The following is an 18100-nucleotide window of genomic DNA, read 5'->3' on the forward strand; positions in this document are numbered from 1 at the left end:
TGATTCATATCATAAGGTGAATTTTCCTGTTCCAATACAAATGATGTGTAAGCTTGTAACATTTTCCAATTTTCCTGCCTCTCCCTGCTGTTTCTTGTTTTGTTTTCAAAATTGTAATCTCTTAAATAAGCTGGGAAACATGCATATTTGTTTTCTAAACAGATAACTAAAGATTAGTTAGTAATCAGAGTCTGAGTCAGTTTCATTTGAATATATATTTTTATTTAGAATGTAGTGCTAACAGCATGATGATGGATTTTCACTCACAAATCTGTACCAAGAAGCACACGATCTTTAAAATGTGTTGGTTTTTGCAAGTAATTTAAGTATAGCATTATTATTATCTGGTACTAGAGTCAAAGACGACATTTAGATTCTTCAGTTTTGGGGCATTTAGTAACATCAAAATGATGGCCTAGTCAGGCAGAGGAAAGAAATTCAAAAGCAGTTTCTTTTTCTTCTGCCAGTTCCTTTGCAGTAAGATCCATCTTCTCACGGGAGAAATCGTTAATGGGAAGACCTTCAACAAACTTCCAGGTCTTATTCTGCTTAAAAATAATTGCAGGAAAGAGATGAACAATTAAATCAGAACTGATCTTTAGGCAAGCAACAACCTAATTTGAATGTGCATGTAGGGATGTCCCTGCTTTAAAGTCCAATTCCACAGAAGTTAATAGACGTTTATATCTTAACAGATAATGTAGATAAAAACTCAACACCTGAATTTAAAACCCATCGCATCTTTAAAAAAAACTTTATTCACTATTGACGTTGGCATGATTATACTGAACAGCAACAGTACTGAAATTTACTGCTTTGTTTAAAAGTAAGACACTATTTGTAGGTATCTAATATTAATGAGGCATAATAATACAATGTGTCTAGTGAGACATGTTGAAGCTTGCTTTCCATATTAACTTCAAGCTTTTAATGACCTGAACATGTAATATACAGCATCAAAGCTGAGAAAAATGTCCAATTTAGTAAAGGCACAATTTTCTAGATTAAACTATTTCATTCTTAAGAAAAACAGGTAAATTCTTTCACCCAGAAGGAAGAAACTACACAATCACTTACCTTGATTACAACAGGGAATGAATAGAGCAGATCGTCTGGAATACCATAGGAGTTGCCATCAGAGATGACACCCATGGACACAAACTCTCCCTGGAAATTACAATGTTTTACATTTTTATGGTACATAAGGATTGGTTTACATAGTCAAATAACAAATGAACTAACAAAATTAAACTCAGACACTTTCTTCTATGTGCCTGACTTCATTACTGTATAAGGAACAATCACTAGCACCAGACACTATCATGACAAGGTAGCTTTTATGGATATTCTCTTGTTCCACTCTTCCAAATCATGTGTGAAGTAGGCCAGTGAGATATAATCCTCATTTTATAGATAAGAGAGCTGTGGTCTAATACTGATTTCAAGCAGAAAAAAACTCTCATATCACGATAGTTGTTTCCCACACATAATCTCATTTAACCTTCACAATCTTCTTGTGTGATGTTATATAATGTGACAAAACAGCTCAGAAAGGTTGAGTAACTTTCCTAGGATTATTCAGATAGTAGGCACCTGAGGTGGAAAATGCTCCTGTTCTGCCTGACCACTATGGCTACATTCTTTTGACATTAAAGCATCAAGGGACAAAAATAAAAGAATGGCCTGTGCAAATCACTGAGTCCTCACCTCTGGGGTTCCAAACCAGATGTCTCTGACGTGGTCAGCAATGGCTTTCGCAGCAGACATTGCACTGGAGAGTTTCCGAGCCTTGATGACAGCAGCACCACGCTGCTGCACGGTCTAGGGTAGGGCAGGGACAGTCAGCAGGGTTACTCCATCATGTTAGCAAACTTTTATCACTTCCAAGTTGACCTCGGGATGAAAGGCTGCAACCATGTCTTCATGTTTCTCCCCTAATGTCATGCCATTACCCAATGCTGACTTATTCACCTAATTCAGTTATAAGCATGAGTCTTTTTATCTTGCTTATAAACACTGAAACTCCACATTGTTCCCTGTTTCACGATGTTTAAATTTCCTCTTCATAAAATCCTGTTTTCATGCACTTGCACATTTTTATGATTAATCAATCATGTCACTGTTGATAATGTGTACTTGGAGTAACCAGACATCTAGGCTTCTGCCCTACCTTTGGCAGTGGACAGAGTGCTCCCTGGTTTCCCCACATTAAAATCTTTAATCTGAGTCTGCTTCCTTATTCTATGCAATGTTCTTCCTCTTTTGGGTTAACCTGACACTCTACCATGCTGGATACAGCACAGATTCCAAGAAAATGTTTTTAACACTTCATCCAAAGACTGGATCTTGGTAAAAATAAGGTATTCTAGTTTTTCCTTTGACATTCAATGTCTACTGCTGTACAACAGATCATATAGGATGATTTGGCTTAGTGTGAGTCCAAAACAAAGTATGGAATCATTAGACCAACCATGAAAGGCCTGAAAGTCTACTCCACTGCCTCCCAGTCCTCAATCCTCTGGTCAGAGTCAGGTCAGCAGAGAAGTGTGTCTCTAAAGAGTCCTCTCTGCTTGGTTGTTAAAGAGGGCTTAGATTATCCTTACCGTGATGAATTCTCCTTTGAGCCAGCTGTCATCTTTCAGAGCTTCATAAACACCAACTTCCTTTCCTTGTAATTTCACCTTGGCATGATTGACATCTGGATACTGAGTTGATGAATGGTTTCCCCAGATGATGACATTCTTTACATCATCAGCAGTCACACCAAGTTTAAGTGCAATCTAATTAAATTTAAAACAAATACATTACTTAGACAAATGCTTGACAAATGCCCTTAAGTGAAAATTAAAAAGCTCTGAAACCAGAGAGTTATACTGGTTTATTAAAAAGTACAAATTTAATTGCCTAGCAGTTTCTTAAAACAACTAATGTTAACAATTGTGACCTTGAACATTATGGAGTAGATATTTAAGAGCAGAGAGCAATCTACAATTTGTGATTATCATGACAGTAGGTTTATCAAATACAAATAAGAAATTTCCTGATTATGTAAGTGTGATCTTTGTTTTATTAATGCTTAAAGATGTCTCCTCAGCAGTTCTGAGCAATCAGATATTTAGACACTTTTCCCATATTTATGTGGAAATTTTATTGTATACCATATACAAATTAATCTTCAAATAGTCCTAAATATGAAATTTTGGAGTTAGAAGGGGACTCATATTACTAAAGTATAACTGTCCTCATCTTATAGAAGAGCAACCTGAAGGAAAGAGGTTAAATATAACACACACACAGAGGCACCTCAAGTTATGGTGGGGCTACATATCCATCATAAGTGAAAAATATTCTAAGTGGAAAATGCATTCAATACGTCTATTCTACCAAACATCACAGCTTAACCTAGTCTACCTTGAACATGCTCAGGATCCTTAATTAGCCTAAAGGTGTGCAAAATCATGTAATACATATCTAATTCATAATAAAATGTTAAATATCTATATATATTTACAAACATCTTTATCTACATTTATTCCTGAGGCAAGTAACCTAAGAGGCTTATTACTAAGAACTTGAGAGCCCATAACTCCCCTGAATGTCAGTTTCAACCACTCCAAAGTTCAGCAAAGACAAACTGCCTCTAGGCCTCTTCTCCTTACAGGCCTCTGTGGCTCCCCTTATTTCCTTTGTTCTGGTTGCCCACCCTCTCTTGTTCCTTTGATCCCTTAAACTAATCCAATTCTGTGTGAACAGCAAAGGCCAGGTACTTTACACTCAGCAGATGTAGTTTCTGATGTCACTCCTGTCACAGCTAGTCCAAATCAAGGAGGGTGACAGCTCCTCCCTCCCTTTGACAATTTCCTGTCTGTCATATGGGCCTGTTGACTTTTTTTTTTTTTTTACCAATTCTTCAGCCCTAGTAATTTTCTTCTCCCAATACCAGTTAACTGGTATTATTGTTAAATTACCCTGTCTGCAGATGTGTACAGAACTCTGGTTTGCAAATATACAGGGGAATTCTATAGGTGGTAAACATTCACTAGGTAGCTAAGGCCTCTGAGTTGCAAAATACATCATGTAAGATTGGTAATCACTCATGTAAGAAAAATTTACTTTTTTTTTTTTTTTTTTGACAGGCAGAGTGGACAGTGAGAGAGAGAGACAGAGAGAAAGGTCTTCCTTTGCCGTTCGTTCACCCTCCAATGGCCGCCGCGGCCGGTGCGCCGTGGCCGGCGCACCGCGCTGATCCGATGGCAGGAGCCAGGAGCCAGGTGCTTTTCCTGGTCTCCCATGGGGTGCAGGGCCCAAGCACCTGGGCCATCCTCCACTGTACTCCCTGGCCACAGCAGAGAGCTGGCCTGGAAGAGGGGCAACCGGGACAGAATCCGGCACCCCAACTGGGACTAGAATCCGGTGTGCTGGCGCCGCTAGGCGGAGGATTAGCCTAGTGAGCCGCGGCGCCGGCGAAAAATTTACTTTTAGATTTGTTATTTTTCTCACTAAACAATATCTATAAGAGAAACTCCTTCTTTCAAAACTTCCTAAAAGCTCATATTTTGCTGAAACAGTGCCTTACCAAAGTCAGTAACACAGAACATGTGCCAAAAACAATGGTTAAAGTTTAATAGATAGCCAGGAGCCTGGAGCTTCTGGCTCTCCAAAATGGGTGCAGGGGCCCAAGTACTTGGGCCATGTTCCTCTGCTTTCCCAGGCCATTAGCAGGGAGTGAGATCAGAAATGGAGTAGCCAGGAATCAAACCGATGCCCACATGGGTTGCTGGCACTGCAGGTGGCGGCTTTACCCGCTATGTCACAGGGCCGGCTCCTCCATCAAGACTTTTGTCCCCACAGGGGAACAGTTTCAGGCACTGGACAGTCACACCACAGTACCTCTGGAAATAGAATCTTCAAGTGCCTGCCTCCACCTGGGCCTCAGGTAAAACAGTAAAGAAGGAAGTTTATCAGGGTTGTCATTTTATCTGTCTCCTAACAGGAACTAAGTAACCATCTGGCAATCCCAGTCTATAGCTGCTAACACATGTATTTCCTTTGTAACTGTCCTATAGTACCTAAATCTCATGTCTCTAAGCCATTTAAACAAATTCCCATGCCTTTTCAGCCACCAAACCCAGCCCTACTGCCTCTCCAGGAGAATTTCTTTGTTCACTCCCCAGATGGCCACAATTGCAGGGACTGGGCCAGGCTGAAGTCAGGAAGGAGCCTGGAACTCTAGCCTGGTTTCCCATGTGGGTGACTGAGGCCCAAGTACTTGGGGATAATCATTTGCTTCTTTCCCAGGCACATCAGCAGGGAGCTGAATTGGAGCAACTGGGACTTGAACTAGCACTTTGATATGGGATGCTGGCATTGAGAGTGGCATGGCAGCTTAACATGCTGTGCCACAACGCTGGCCCCAATACTTGTATTTTAAACTTATTATTCAATGATCTTCTAAATTAACTAGAATACCAAGGGAGATATCTGAAGTGTGGCTCTTTTATCCTCAGACTGTATACCTCTTGGTAATAAAAACAAAATCGATAATATTAATAGTAGCCAAGCTTTATGGCATTGGACTATGAAACATACACCATTATAAGGGCTTAAAATGGATCTTATCTCCTTTAATCCCCATAACAACTCTCTGAGGAAGACAGAATTATTCTATTTTACAGCTTGAATGCACTTTCTCAAGGTCACAGAGCTAGTAAGTGGACTTAGGATACTTGATATCATCAAACAACACATACAAGGCTGTGGTTTGGAGTTGGGCAAGCAAGTTCCCTAACCTCTCTGGACCTCAAGTTTCACAGATACTACATAAGATTGCTGTAAGAATTAAATGAAAAATTACATGTAAGCATTCAGCCTACAACAGAAACTTAACAAATGTAAATTTTATTTTCTACTTCACTGGGTATTCCAAAATTGAAAGTTTATCACTTTTCAGTTTAAAGATAGTTAAAGTTTTCAACTTAGACTTCATACTATCTTCTGGTTAAAAAGTACAGCTTTCTTGAAACTAAATAAAGCAGGCTTCACTACAAGAAAAAACTCACAGCAAAACAGAAAAAAACCTCATAGCTGTGATGACTTGTGGAGGAGGAGAGATGGTCGGAAAAATGCCAGGGAAAAAGAAAGTGGTTATGTTCAAGAATTAGATCTCTATCGTGACTGCCAAGCGTACCAGAATTATAGTCAGATCTGAGGAAGCATGGCTTCTAATTTTTTTTGAGAAGCTGTTGTTAATCCTCTGGTCACTAACTCCTTAGAATATTTATCTAAGAGTATCATCATCATGTGAATTATCTTTAGCAGTAATTTTTAACCACTGCAGCAAGAGAACATTAGCAACTGTACTTAATTATAGTTAGCAACTAAAATATCATTAGAAATAAAATTCCAGCTTTAGAAATAAAATAAATAAAAAAAAAATAAAATAAAATTCCAGTGTTAGCAGCCAGCTAGATCAGAAGTGGAGCAGCTGAGACATGAACTAGACACTCTGATTTGGGATGTGGGCAACCGCAGACACCATGACACCAGCTCCAGGATCAATTATTTTAAAAGTGAGAGGTTTTAAAAGTTTAAAGTTTTTAGGCCAGCGCCGCGGCTCACTAGGCTAATCCTCCGCCTTGCGGCGCCAGCACACCAGTGTTCTAGTCGCGGTCGGGGCACTGGATTCTGTCCTGGTTGCCCCTCTTCCAGGCCAGCTCTCTCCTGTGGCCCGGGAGTGCAGTAGAGGATGGCCCAAGTGCTTGGGCCCTGCACCCCATGGGAGACCAGGAGAAGCACCTGGCTCCTGCCATCGGATCAGCGCGGTGCGCCGGCCGCAGCAGCCATTGGAGGGTGAACCAACAGCAAAAAGGAAGACCTTTCTCTCTGTCTCTCTCTCTCACTGTCCACTCTGCCTGTCAAAAAAAAAAAAAAAAAAAAAAAAGGTTTAAAGTTTTTAAAGTTGAACAACGTAAGATTTAAAAGTCACGTTTCTTACCTGAGATTTAGCTCGGTTGTGATCCAAACGAGTCAAGCAACTGAAGTTCTCCTTGGGGATGGACGGTGCTGACTTGGAGGCAGTCAGGCAGTTGGTGTTTGCTGGGTTTCCCACCACAATAACCTAGGATAGATGGGAGGCACAAAAGAGTTACTAACTGAACATCTATTACCTAAACTATCTTAGAATTTGACTGAAAAATGTGTAACAGGTAGCCTTTGTATGTATCAAGTTTGCATTAGTTAAATACACACAAGTATCACTGTAGTTTGTAGATTTCTATCTTCCCGTCTACAAACTTCCTTTTTGTGCCTTGTTAGTGTTTGAAGTCACTACTGAAAACAGTTTTTTTTTTTTATTTAATGAATAAAAATTTCCAAAGTATGATTTATGGATTACAATGGCTTCCCCCACATACCGTCCCTCCCACCCACTACCTCCCCTTTCCCACTCTCTCTCCCCTTCCATTCACATCAAGATTCATTTTCGATTATCTTAATATACAGAAGATCAGTTTAGTATACATTAAGTAAAGATTTCAACAGTTTGCACCCCCATAGAAACACAAAGTGAAATATATTGTTTGGGTACTCGTTATAGCATTAAATCTCAATACACAGCACCTTAAGGACAGAGATCCTACATGAGGAGTAAGTGCACAGTGACTCCTGTTGTTGACTTTACCAATTGACACTCCTGTCTATGGCATCAGTAATCTCCCCATGCTCCAGTCATGAGTTTCCAAGGCTATGGAAGCCCTCTGAGTTCTCCGATTCTTATCTTGTTTAGACAAGGTCATAGTCAAAGTGGAGGTTCTCTCCTCCCTTCAGAGAAAGGTACCTCCTTCTTTGAAGACCTGTTCTGAAAACAGTTCTTTAACAGAGCCATCAAAGTCACTTTCCAGTTGGCAAAGTCCATGACTTAAGGTAGGTGTCTATTTTGTTTTGGTGACCAGAAAGAGGCAGAGTATTTATCTACTTACTAAAAACAAAACAAAACAAAACAAGTAATTTAAGGCTCTATCTCAGGGTTTGACTTATGCATAAAATTTTCCTTCTTATATAAAAATAGCCCAAGAAAAGGAATTCTAATTGAGCAGTTCATTTCAGGAGAATGAATTTAAGGTATTTCTCAAGCTTGCCTAGTCCTAAGAATTGCCTGGGTTGTTTAATAACATACATACAGATTACTACTACCTCCTTGCCTTTCAGATCTACTGACTCAATCATTAGGAGAAAACATGTCAGATTATTTTTTTGTATTAGGGAGGTTGGGTAAACAAGAAATTAAATATGGCATAGGAAAACGTACACATGACTTTAAGTTATAAAAATCTTTAATAAGGGGGCCAGCGTCCCATGTGGGCACCAGTTCAAGACTTGGCTTCTCCGCTTCTGTTCGGCTCCTTGAGGGTGTGCCTAGAAAAGCAATGGAGGATGGTCCAAGTCCTTGGGCCCTTGTGCCCATGTGGGGGACCTGGATAATACTCCTGGCTGCTGGCTTTGGCCTGGCCCTGGCAGTTGGGCCATTTGGGGAGTGAATCAGGAGATGGAAGATCTCTCCCTCCCTCTCTCTCTGCGTCTCCTTCTCTGTAACTCTTTCAGATAGACAAATATTAAAAAAAAAAAAAAAAACTTCAAGAATTATTTTGAAACAGCACCAAACTTACAGAAAATCTGCAAGCATATTACAAACATTGACTCCTATATCCCCTTTATGTAGACTCTTGAATTAGTTTCACTTCTCTCCCTCTCTTGTTGGGGGTTGTGGGTTGGTAGGGGAAGAGTCCTTTTGGAACACGCTGCAGACAAGATACTTCACTGCCCCCAAGTACTCTAGTATTAGCAATATTCCTCAATATTAGGAAAATATTTCCCTCAAACAAGGACACTTTGTGGAGGTAGGATAATTATGTAAACAATAACACAATCAAGCAGCCTAAACAACCTTGTAATCTTTTACTGAGTGATCTGTGGGTTTCTAATTAATTCATTTCTATTATATTTTTAATTAATGGTTACATAAAAGTTAACTATTTGAAATGAACATGAAGCAAAAATTCAGCCATCTATGAAGTGTCATAGATAGAACAGTATAATTGGCAATTTAAAAAATCTTCTTAAATTTTCTTTTATTGAAGTCAAGACAGGGAAGTGTATTAAAATCACTAACCAGCAAGTCTTTCTGTTGTGACAGTGAAGTTCTAGTTAACTGACAATCTGAGATTCACAGTCCATCACCTCCCGTTGCCAAGAACAAACACACGTTACAGCCATCTCCCCTCATAATCACACACACGACTCCCAATGTCTGAACAAATATTACCACATAGCAAAAAGGCATCAGTTCTGTGTCTTCTTTTCTAAGTTTAAGAATATTACATTTCCATGTCACAATAATAGGAAAGATATCTTTGAATTACCTCTGATGTAGATTTCTACACTGTCAGAAAATCAGACAGGGAGAGCTCCTCAAGCAAAATTCTGTAGCTATGTTTACTGAGCACTGCACAGAACTGTGGGGGTTGGGAGGGTAGAATATGCTTTCACTTAAATACTAAAAGCACAAGTTTCAAAGGCTAATAATGAAACACTGCATAAAATACAGTACTGGTTACCTTAACTGACTTCTTGGCATATTTATCCAAGGCCGCACCCTGGCTTTTGAAGATTTTCACGTTTGCTTTCAGTAAATCTTTCCTCTCCATGCCTTCTCTTCTTGGCATGGAGCCCACAAGAATGGCCACATCCAGATCTTTGAAGGCGACTTCTTCTTTGTCTGTTGTGATGACATCTGTGGACATGGCAATAAATATGCACAGCTACTTAAACACCAAAGTCTGAAGTTTTCTTTTTCACACTGAATCTACTCATTAATTCTTTTGCTTTGTAGCAAATGTTTACATTTACATATCACATTGATATACATTTCAGGAGCCTAAGAAAAGAAAGATAATACATTAACAACAGTTGCAGCAGAAATGTCAAAAAATTTATTTTGCTTTCCTTATTTCAGTGATTACTTCAGTTTTTTAAAAAATTTTTTTTATTTATTTATTTTTATTTTTTGACAGGCAGAGTGGACAGTGAGAGAGAGAGACAGAGAGAAAGGTCTTCCTTTTGCCGTTGGTTCACCCTCCAAAGGCCGCCGTGGCCGGCGCACCGCGCTGATCTGATGGCAGGAGCCAGGTACTCATCCTGGTCTCCCATGCGGGTGCAGGGCCCAAGTACTTGGGCCATCCTCCACTGCACTCCCCGGCCACAGCAGAGAGCTGGCCTGGAAGAGGGGCAACCGGGACAGAATCTGGCGCCCTGACTGGGACTAGAACCCGGTGTGCCAGCGCCGCAAGGCGGAGGATTAGCCTAGTGAGCCGCGGCGCCGGCCCTACTTCATTTCTAGAGCACTTATCTCATAAATAATACAAGGTATGACAACTTTCAATGTAACATTGTTATTCACACTAATTACCACAGAGAACACAAAAAAGCTAACCTAATTACAAGTACTTTAAGGTCTAAGATACCAATCACAAATTAAAAACTAGGAAATGTTTACTGAAGAGTGTTATGCCAGGGATAATGCTAAGAGATCCACATTATTATCACATATAATGTTTGTATTTTACAGAGAAAGACACTGAAGTAAGGATTAACTAGCTACCACCAAGAGACAGTGAGACTGTAATTCTAGGCTAGTTTGGTCCAGAGTTTAAACACTTGCTTTTTGATAAGACTATGACCAAGACTCAGCATTTTCTTTTTATGGGACTTGGAGCTTCAAGTCCCTTGACAGCTTTTCTTTTCTTTCCTTTTTAAAAGATTATTTGAAAGGCAGAGCTAGAGAGAGAGAGAGAGAGAGAGAGAGAGAGAGATCTTCCACCCATTGGTTCACTCCCCAAATGGCCACACAGCCAGGGCTAAGGGAGGCCGAAGCCAAGACCCTTGAATTCCACCTGAGTCTTCCACGTGGGTGGCAGAGGCCCAAGCACTTGAGCCATTTCTGCTGCTTTCCTAGGCACAGTAGCAGAGAGCTGCATTAGAAGTGGAACAGCCGGGACTCAAACCAGCATTCACATGGGATGCTGGCATTGCAGATGGTGGTTTAACCCAGTGCACCACAACGCCAGACCAAGATTCAGCATTTTCACTGGCAAAGTTTTAGGCCAGCGAATCTGTGTCAGTTGGGCTGCTATATGTTCCCAAATGGACATATGCAGGAACATGTTAGGGGAAAAATATCCACCTTCCTTTTCCTGATATCGTATTCATACATTCTTATTTGCTAAACCTTCCCTTCTCTCATGGTCACAGGTGCCAGAGAAAAGGTGAATATAATCTGCAACCATTAGATACAGCACAGGAAATGCAGCAGAGAAGGTAAAGCAAATAGGAAAAACAGAGAAAGCTGATTTGGAAAGAGTTGTGGGGAAAGGAACTGACAGAGTATATTACGCAGGGTCACATTTTCTGTTATAGGACCATGCAACCAAATTTAGATAGTAGATAATCCCTAACCGATGTTTATTGAATATATAAATTTTAAGGAAGGTTTCTTTCTGGATGTGTATATATTTTGTTTTGTGCAGTTTTCTAGGAGTGTATCAATTAATCCTCATGGGGGAAAAATGACCACGCTGATGGTACAGTTAAAGAAAAATATTTAATAGTTTACAGTCTGACCTAACACAACTTCAAGTGAATAAGCTTTATGTGATATTATAGTATTACATATTACAATACAATCAGTTACATATAGCTGTGTTGGGGAAAAAGTATAGCAACATGGCACTGGTTGCTTCACACTGCTAGCACTGTTTATTCTTGGTATACAATTTAATGAACAGTCATAGTTCAAAAACAAAACATGTTTCAGGAATAATTTCTAATTGAGAGCCTTTAACAAAAATCAACTCAATTTTTAAGACAGAAAATACAGTCCAATCCCTTCTCTTCTACCCTCCAACTCACCTTTCAGGAGTGGAAGGGCACAGTCTTGCAGCTCCATTAGGACACCATCCAGGACACCCATCATGGGGGTGATATCCAATAGAAGAAGAATTATAGGCTGTCAAATACCAAGGGTATTATCTGTCAGTGTAAGTTATGTTCTTTAGTCACATAAAGTTCTTTTGTATAGATTTTTAATATATTTTGTAATAACTGGTTCATGTATGTAACAATAAGCCACTTTCAGAAATGGAATGCTATAAAACCAGCAAAAGTTTAGTCATAGACATAGTGAGGTCTCATGGGTTGAACGGAATTTGTTTCCTCAAAAACTCATGGAGATATTTAAACTCTCGATGATTTAATATTAATGGCTGATTAACATTGAAGGCCTAATCTAATGATAGCTTCTAAGAGATATTTAGGGCACTGGGGGCACTTACTGGCTCTTATCAGCCTCCACCACATGCTGGACTATGGGGCTGCCTGATCCTGTAACCTCACCTTTTCTTTCTCAAAGAAGTTCCTCTCAGGTATTTAGTTAAAATAATGAAAAGTGGACGAATACATAAGAGAATCATCATCAGTGAATTTTAAAGTGAAAGAAATGTTGAGTTCAAGGGACATGCTGTAGCCTGCTCTTATTGTTTCACTTCAGTTCATGGGCAGCTAAATACAGTGTCTGACAGCAAGAAATTCATATATGTGTGCCAAGTCAATGAATAAATGATTTTTAGATAAGGATTTTAGCATAATCAGATATGGTGGATTAGGAGTGCCCACTTTGAAATAGGAAGACTTCCTGTTTGACTATTTTGTTTCAAAAGACCATTTATAAACAAGGAACTACAGATTCAGCAACTTTTTCTCCCATGACCTTCCCTAACAATTAATGTCATTAATGATATCTCACCTCCACGGACACCTGTTGGTGGCACCAAGTCAACAGTATGTGTAATAGTTTTGATTTGCAAAGTGTTTCAATGCCCCGCCCCGAGGGACAGTTTATTTATGGCAATGTGCCTATTATGTTTATTGGGACTACCTATTCCTTCACCATTTTAAAACTTGTTTGCAACTACATACAGGGTTTTATTAATACTATTCTTACACTAAAGACTTAAAATTTATAGACACATGCCCCTACCTGGTCTTTACCAAAGACAGATCCATTTCCAATACTATATAGCAGTGAATATGCAATTTGACCAGCCGCTCCAGTCACAAGGACTCTGATTGGTTCAGTCTGTAATGAAAAACACACATTAACATTTCATTAAACAATGCTATTTTACCCTAAAGAAATTCAGGATTTTAATACTAATACACATACTTTAAAAGTAAATGAAAAAATTTGGCCAGCGCCGCGGCTCACTAGGCTAATCCTTCGCCTTGCGGCGCCGGCACACTGGGTTCTAGTCCCGGTCGGGGCGCCGGATTCTGTCCCGGTTGCCCCTCTTCCAGGCCAGCTCTCTGCTGTGGCCCGGGAGTGCAGTGGAGGATGGCCCAAGTACTCGGGCCCTGCACCCCATGGGAGACCAGAAGTACCTGGCTCCTGCCATCGGATCAGCGCGGTGCGCCGGCTGCAGCGCGCTGGCCGCGGCGGCCATTGGAGGGTGAACCAACGGCAAAGGAAGACCTTTCTCTCTGTCTCTCTCTCTCTCTCACTGTCCACTCTGCCTGTCAAAAAAAAAAAAAAGTAAATGAAAAAATTTAAAGTTTGTTGCCTCTGGCTTATTAGAAAACATTAAAAAAAAAAAAAGATTTTATTTATTTGAAAGGCAGAGTTACAGAGAGAGAATCTTCCACCAACTGGTTCATTCCCCAGATGGCCACCTACAGCTGGAGCTGGGTGAGGCCATCAGCCTGGAAATCCATCTGGGTCTCCCACGTGGTTGCAGGGGCTCAAGCATTCGGGCCGTCTTCTGCTGCCTTCCCAGGCACACGAGCAAGGAGTTGGAGGGGAAGTCGAGTGCCAGGACTCAAACTGGCACTCATGTGGGACGCCTGCGTTGCAGGCAGCAGCTTAACTTGCTCAGTCAAAACAATGTCCCCAAAAACTGATATGTTCCAGTAAATCACCATTAACTAAGCAACTTAGAGAGCACATGTCCTTGGGCTGCGTATTTTCATGGTATTATTTAACTGTTAACCATCTGGAGATTTAAAAGTGCTATCCTAGATTTACTTACATGATCTTACCCATCTCTTTTGGGATACTTTACTGCAAAGATCAGACTTACATGTTGATATCCTCTTGGTAATACAAACTTGCCTGGCCACTACAGCTTTAATGCCCTACTCTCATCAGCTCAATACAATCTTTTACCCTGGGACAAGGAATTAACAGTGATTAAAACTTTCCACTTATATTACTTCAAAATGTTTTAATGAAATAACTATGCCTCAACTTAACTACCCGGAAGAGGAAAAATAAACTTTTATTGTTATTTAGGTGGAAATAAAAATGAGAAAATGATTACAGAGGCAATAGAGAAGAGTAGCTGAAGAGATGGTTTCTGCAGCCAGAGTTTCTGGTTTCGAGTTCTGGTTTCACAACTCATTAGCTGGATGTTTCTGGGCAAGTTACTCAACATTTCTGTATTGTTTTTTCATAGTAAAATGGAGATAAAATAAGGGCACTTCAAAAAGTTTGTGGATAAATGGAATTAAAAGACAAGTTTATTTGGTGCCAAAAAAACCCACTGCAATCTTTTTTTCATAAATATGTATTTTCATGAACTTTACGAACACCTTTCATATGAATGGACTTCAAAAAAATTTTTTGCAATAAATAGCTTTTAATCCCATTGTCTATGAACTTTTTGGAGTGCCCTCATAACAGCTATTTAACAAACAGTATTGTTTTAAGGATTGAAAGTTAACATACAAAGCACTAACAATATGTAGTTAAGTGTTCTAATTACTGGTCCCTAAGAACCCTCATAGCTTGTGATTTTCTATAAACTTGTCTGTCACTCTACTAAGATTGTGAAGCCTCCTTGACACAAGTCTGCTTTGACTCAAATTTGAAGTTTCGAAATGTTCAACAAACATTTACTGAAGAACGAAGGGTAAAGAAAAATATACACACAGGCTACTTCAATGTAAAGCAAAGTAGACGAAATGAGGGGGAAGCGTTTATCAGTATCTATAAAGCTTAACATACAAAAAAGTCAGGTAGGTGGTTAGGAAAGATTGAGTTCAGTTTTAGAAGGTAAGTTAGCTTCTCAAACTGTGTTCATGCTCTTTAGTGAGGGGGTTGTGGCCAACTAATCAAGAGCTAATTCTACCTCAGCAGTTTCCTTCTGTGTCTTTGGGCAATTATTTTCACAAGTAGGTAATTCCATCTTGTTAAGAGTAGTATGAAGCCTAGTGAGGGTCTGAATGTTTGATGATGAAATATGTAAAGAAAGCACATACTTGGTTTTCACTGCTCTTTTGCAACAGTGCTGCTGAAAAAGCAGGAGGGTGGAAGAGTCCTGCTGGCTTTTCACAATGTTACAGAGTGAACACAGGTTACTATTCTTTGCTCAGATATCTGGGCAGCCTGCCAAAATCCAGGCGGGAATGTCTTTGCTCTTGGCAGGGCACTAATGACCTTCCTTTAGATACCAGTTCTGTTTTGCGCATGTGCTCAAGTTCTAGTCATACAGCTTTGATTTAAGTGTACTGTTACTGCACAGAAAGACACATTTTTTTACCTTCTAATTTACATATCCTTCTGTAATACAAAAGACAAGCATATCAGTCACATTCCTTCATTTATTCTTGCTGTTACTCCTCATGGACACAAAAATTTCCCTCCCTCAAAAAACAAAAAGCAAAAACAAACAAACAAACAAAAAAAAAACACCTAATTTGAATTGGCTTTGATGGTTCTTTTTGAAATCAGTGATTGTTCATACAATCTTTGGAGGAGGCCATGAGATTGAGTTATGTGAGAATTTCCTGTCAACTGTAGCAAATTCACAGAGTGACCCTTCCTCATGGGCAACGCTATGTTATCTGGTACCCCAATGACCTTCCAAGGGTGATACCTGGCTCCCTGTGCTGTGTAGCAAAACCAAAACCATAGGAGGCCCATGTTTTCTTTGTGACCTTGAGAAAATCATTTGACCTCATCGGTCTACATTTTAAGATTAGATGAAATAATTTTCAAATTCCCTTCTCAGTTTGGAATTCCAATATCCTAAACACAAGTTAGTAGTTATTCTACATCCTGGTATCCTCATTTGTATCTTCATCTGGAACCTCGGCTACTAAAAACGAATTTTTAGGCTGACTTTGGTAAGTGTACCACACACAGTAAAATGGAAAGAGTAGGAGACCCTCGGGCAAACCTGTGTAACCTTGAGCAAACCACATTCTCTCTGGGTCTTAATAAATTCAATTTTAAGATGAGAAGTAAAGAGATTTGTCAAGATGATCTTTAACAGCTGAAACATAATTTAAGTGACCAATTATGTAATATAACAAGATATATGTATATATGAAGGTTTAATACTTAACTACGAACTCAGTACCTGTCCCCACTGGCCTTCTTATACAGGTACAGGAGTAATGCCCGTGTCTTGAAAACATGTCTTTTCAAGTAATGGGAAATTTCTAATTCATTCAAACATTGCCTCCCCATCCCTTTTAGTATTATTTTGAAATAAAGGAGAAAAAGTAGTCTCAATCATTAACACAAATACCGAAGCAAATTCTTGGATGGCAGATGTCACCTTCAAAGCGTGCGCAGATTACTCCTACGTCAGAACCCCCCCCTCCCCCAGCAGGGACAAGACATGGAGACCTAGGGATCCAGATCTTCAATGACAAGACAGTTGCATTACATTTAAATGAGCTGCTTCTGGAATTCATAACACAGAGCAGTAAAATACGTCCGCACTAGTTGTTTGGCCAGTGATGCCAACACTTCCTGGGGCTGCTAAAAAATCAAAGGACAGGTTTTAAATAACGTTTTGTGAAATTAGATATGGCGGAAACACGTCTCCTGACAACGCAGATGGTAATCGGGAGCACCTGGTAAGCGCTACTTTTACAAGTCAAGAGCCCTTCGCTCTCAGGGTCTGACAAAAGCCCGTGAAAACACCGAGGGCTTAAGAAAAAGCCTAGGACCCAAGCTTCTCCTCTCCCATCAAACCGTTATCGATCACGTCAAACTCCGTGTCATTCATCGGAAAAAACCTATAGCCTGGCACTTTGTACCCCGCCATGCGTCAAGATTGGGATCGCGCCTCTCCACGGACACTGGTTTCTCCAGAGTCCTTCTAAGAGCCCCCCAGCTAGAAATCAACCCCTTCCCCATTACTGGGTTACTGCGACAGTCCCCAGAAGATGAACCGAAGCTTTCCAAACGGCGCCTAGGACAGCGCCTTGCAGAGCCGCCTCCCAAAAGTCACTCAAGACGAGGACTCCTGCACCAGGCTGCGAAGGCCGCGGGTGGGCAGAAGCCGGGGGACCAAACTCACCATGATTGAGAACTGCGCAGGCAATTTCAGCACCTGCAAAAACCAGCTGCAAAGAATCAGGTCACCTCTACCGCGGAACTGACTCGGGGAGGGCGAGCCGGGCAGGAGAGAAAAAGCAGTACCGAGACCGCGGCGCCCTCTGGGAACTGTAGTTTACGCCGACGCGGCTCTAACGCCACCTCAAGGCATTTCCTTCCTGCGTTGAACTACACTTCCCACGACCAGAGGTTCTAGTCTCATCCTTCTCCTTGCGCCCTAGGACGACTGCAAAATAGTCCCCGAGGGCGAGCCGCTGTGATTGGAGCACGAGGACGAGCGGATGGTTTCCGCTCAGAAGGAAAGACTTGTCTGATGGCGCCCGGCAATTGGCTGGCGGGAAGGCGTGTGAAACTTGAGGGAGGAGAGACAGACCCCTTAGCTACATCCCCCACACGCGTGCAGCGGAGACTATCCTCCCTCGAGAGTAAGCGTGGGAGGCAAAGAGACCTTCCGCCGCGTAAAGCCGACTCGACCCGGAAACAGTCTTTTAAAAAAAGTATCCGTGCCCTGGAGGGGCGGGGAGGATTGGTGTGTCTGGAACGGGGGACAGCTTCGCAGGTTGCTAAGCGACGAGGCAGGAGCGCGCGCGCTCCCAAGCTGCTGGAGGAAGACACCTGAGGAAACAGTGGCGGCAGCGGATCCCC

General features: G+C 40.9%; 1 protein-coding gene across 4 annotated transcripts; it reads right to left on the bottom strand.

The window, feature by feature from the left end:
* Positions 1-200: 200 nt before the first annotated feature.
* On the bottom strand, positions 201-17931 carry MDH1 (malate dehydrogenase 1). 4 transcript variants are annotated; one of them, XM_002709844.5, is made up of 9 exons: positions 17418-17931; positions 13088-13186; positions 11962-12058; positions 9612-9787; positions 6995-7117; positions 2604-2780; positions 1708-1821; positions 1078-1167; positions 201-545 (listed from the first exon to the last, which is right to left on the bottom strand). In XM_002709844.5, the coding sequence occupies exons 1-9, from the start codon at positions 17418-17420 to the stop codon at positions 420-422; spliced, it is 1005 nt and encodes a 334-aa protein (XP_002709890.1). In that variant the 5' UTR covers positions 17421-17931; the 3' UTR covers positions 201-419. The 4 variants fall into 4 exon arrangements, with proteins under 4 accessions (XP_002709890.1, XP_069925159.1, XP_069925158.1 ...); XM_070069058.1 differs by lacking the exon at positions 11962-12058 and having other exon boundaries at positions 9612-9815; positions 13052-13186; positions 17418-17497; XM_070069057.1 differs by lacking the exon at positions 11962-12058 and having other exon boundaries at positions 9612-9815; positions 13043-13186; positions 17418-17497.
* Positions 17932-18100: the final 169 nt, after the last annotated feature.

The sequence above is a fragment of the Oryctolagus cuniculus genome, chromosome 2, assembly GCF_964237555.1.
Source record: "Oryctolagus cuniculus chromosome 2, mOryCun1.1, whole genome shotgun sequence".
Classification (NCBI taxonomy): domain Eukaryota; kingdom Metazoa; phylum Chordata; class Mammalia; order Lagomorpha; family Leporidae; genus Oryctolagus; species Oryctolagus cuniculus.

Bases quoted from the DNA above. Each gene is read 5' to 3' on its own strand.
- MDH1 (XM_002709844.5), bottom strand. The intron at 9,788-11,961 runs GTGAGTTGGAGG...CCATGTCCACAG, and splicing joins TGCCCTTCCACTCCTGAAAG to ATGTCATCACAACAGACAAA. The intron at 2,781-6,994 runs GTAAGAAACGTG...AAATTTAATTAG, and splicing joins ACAACCGAGCTAAATCTCAG to ATTGCACTTAAACTTGGTGT.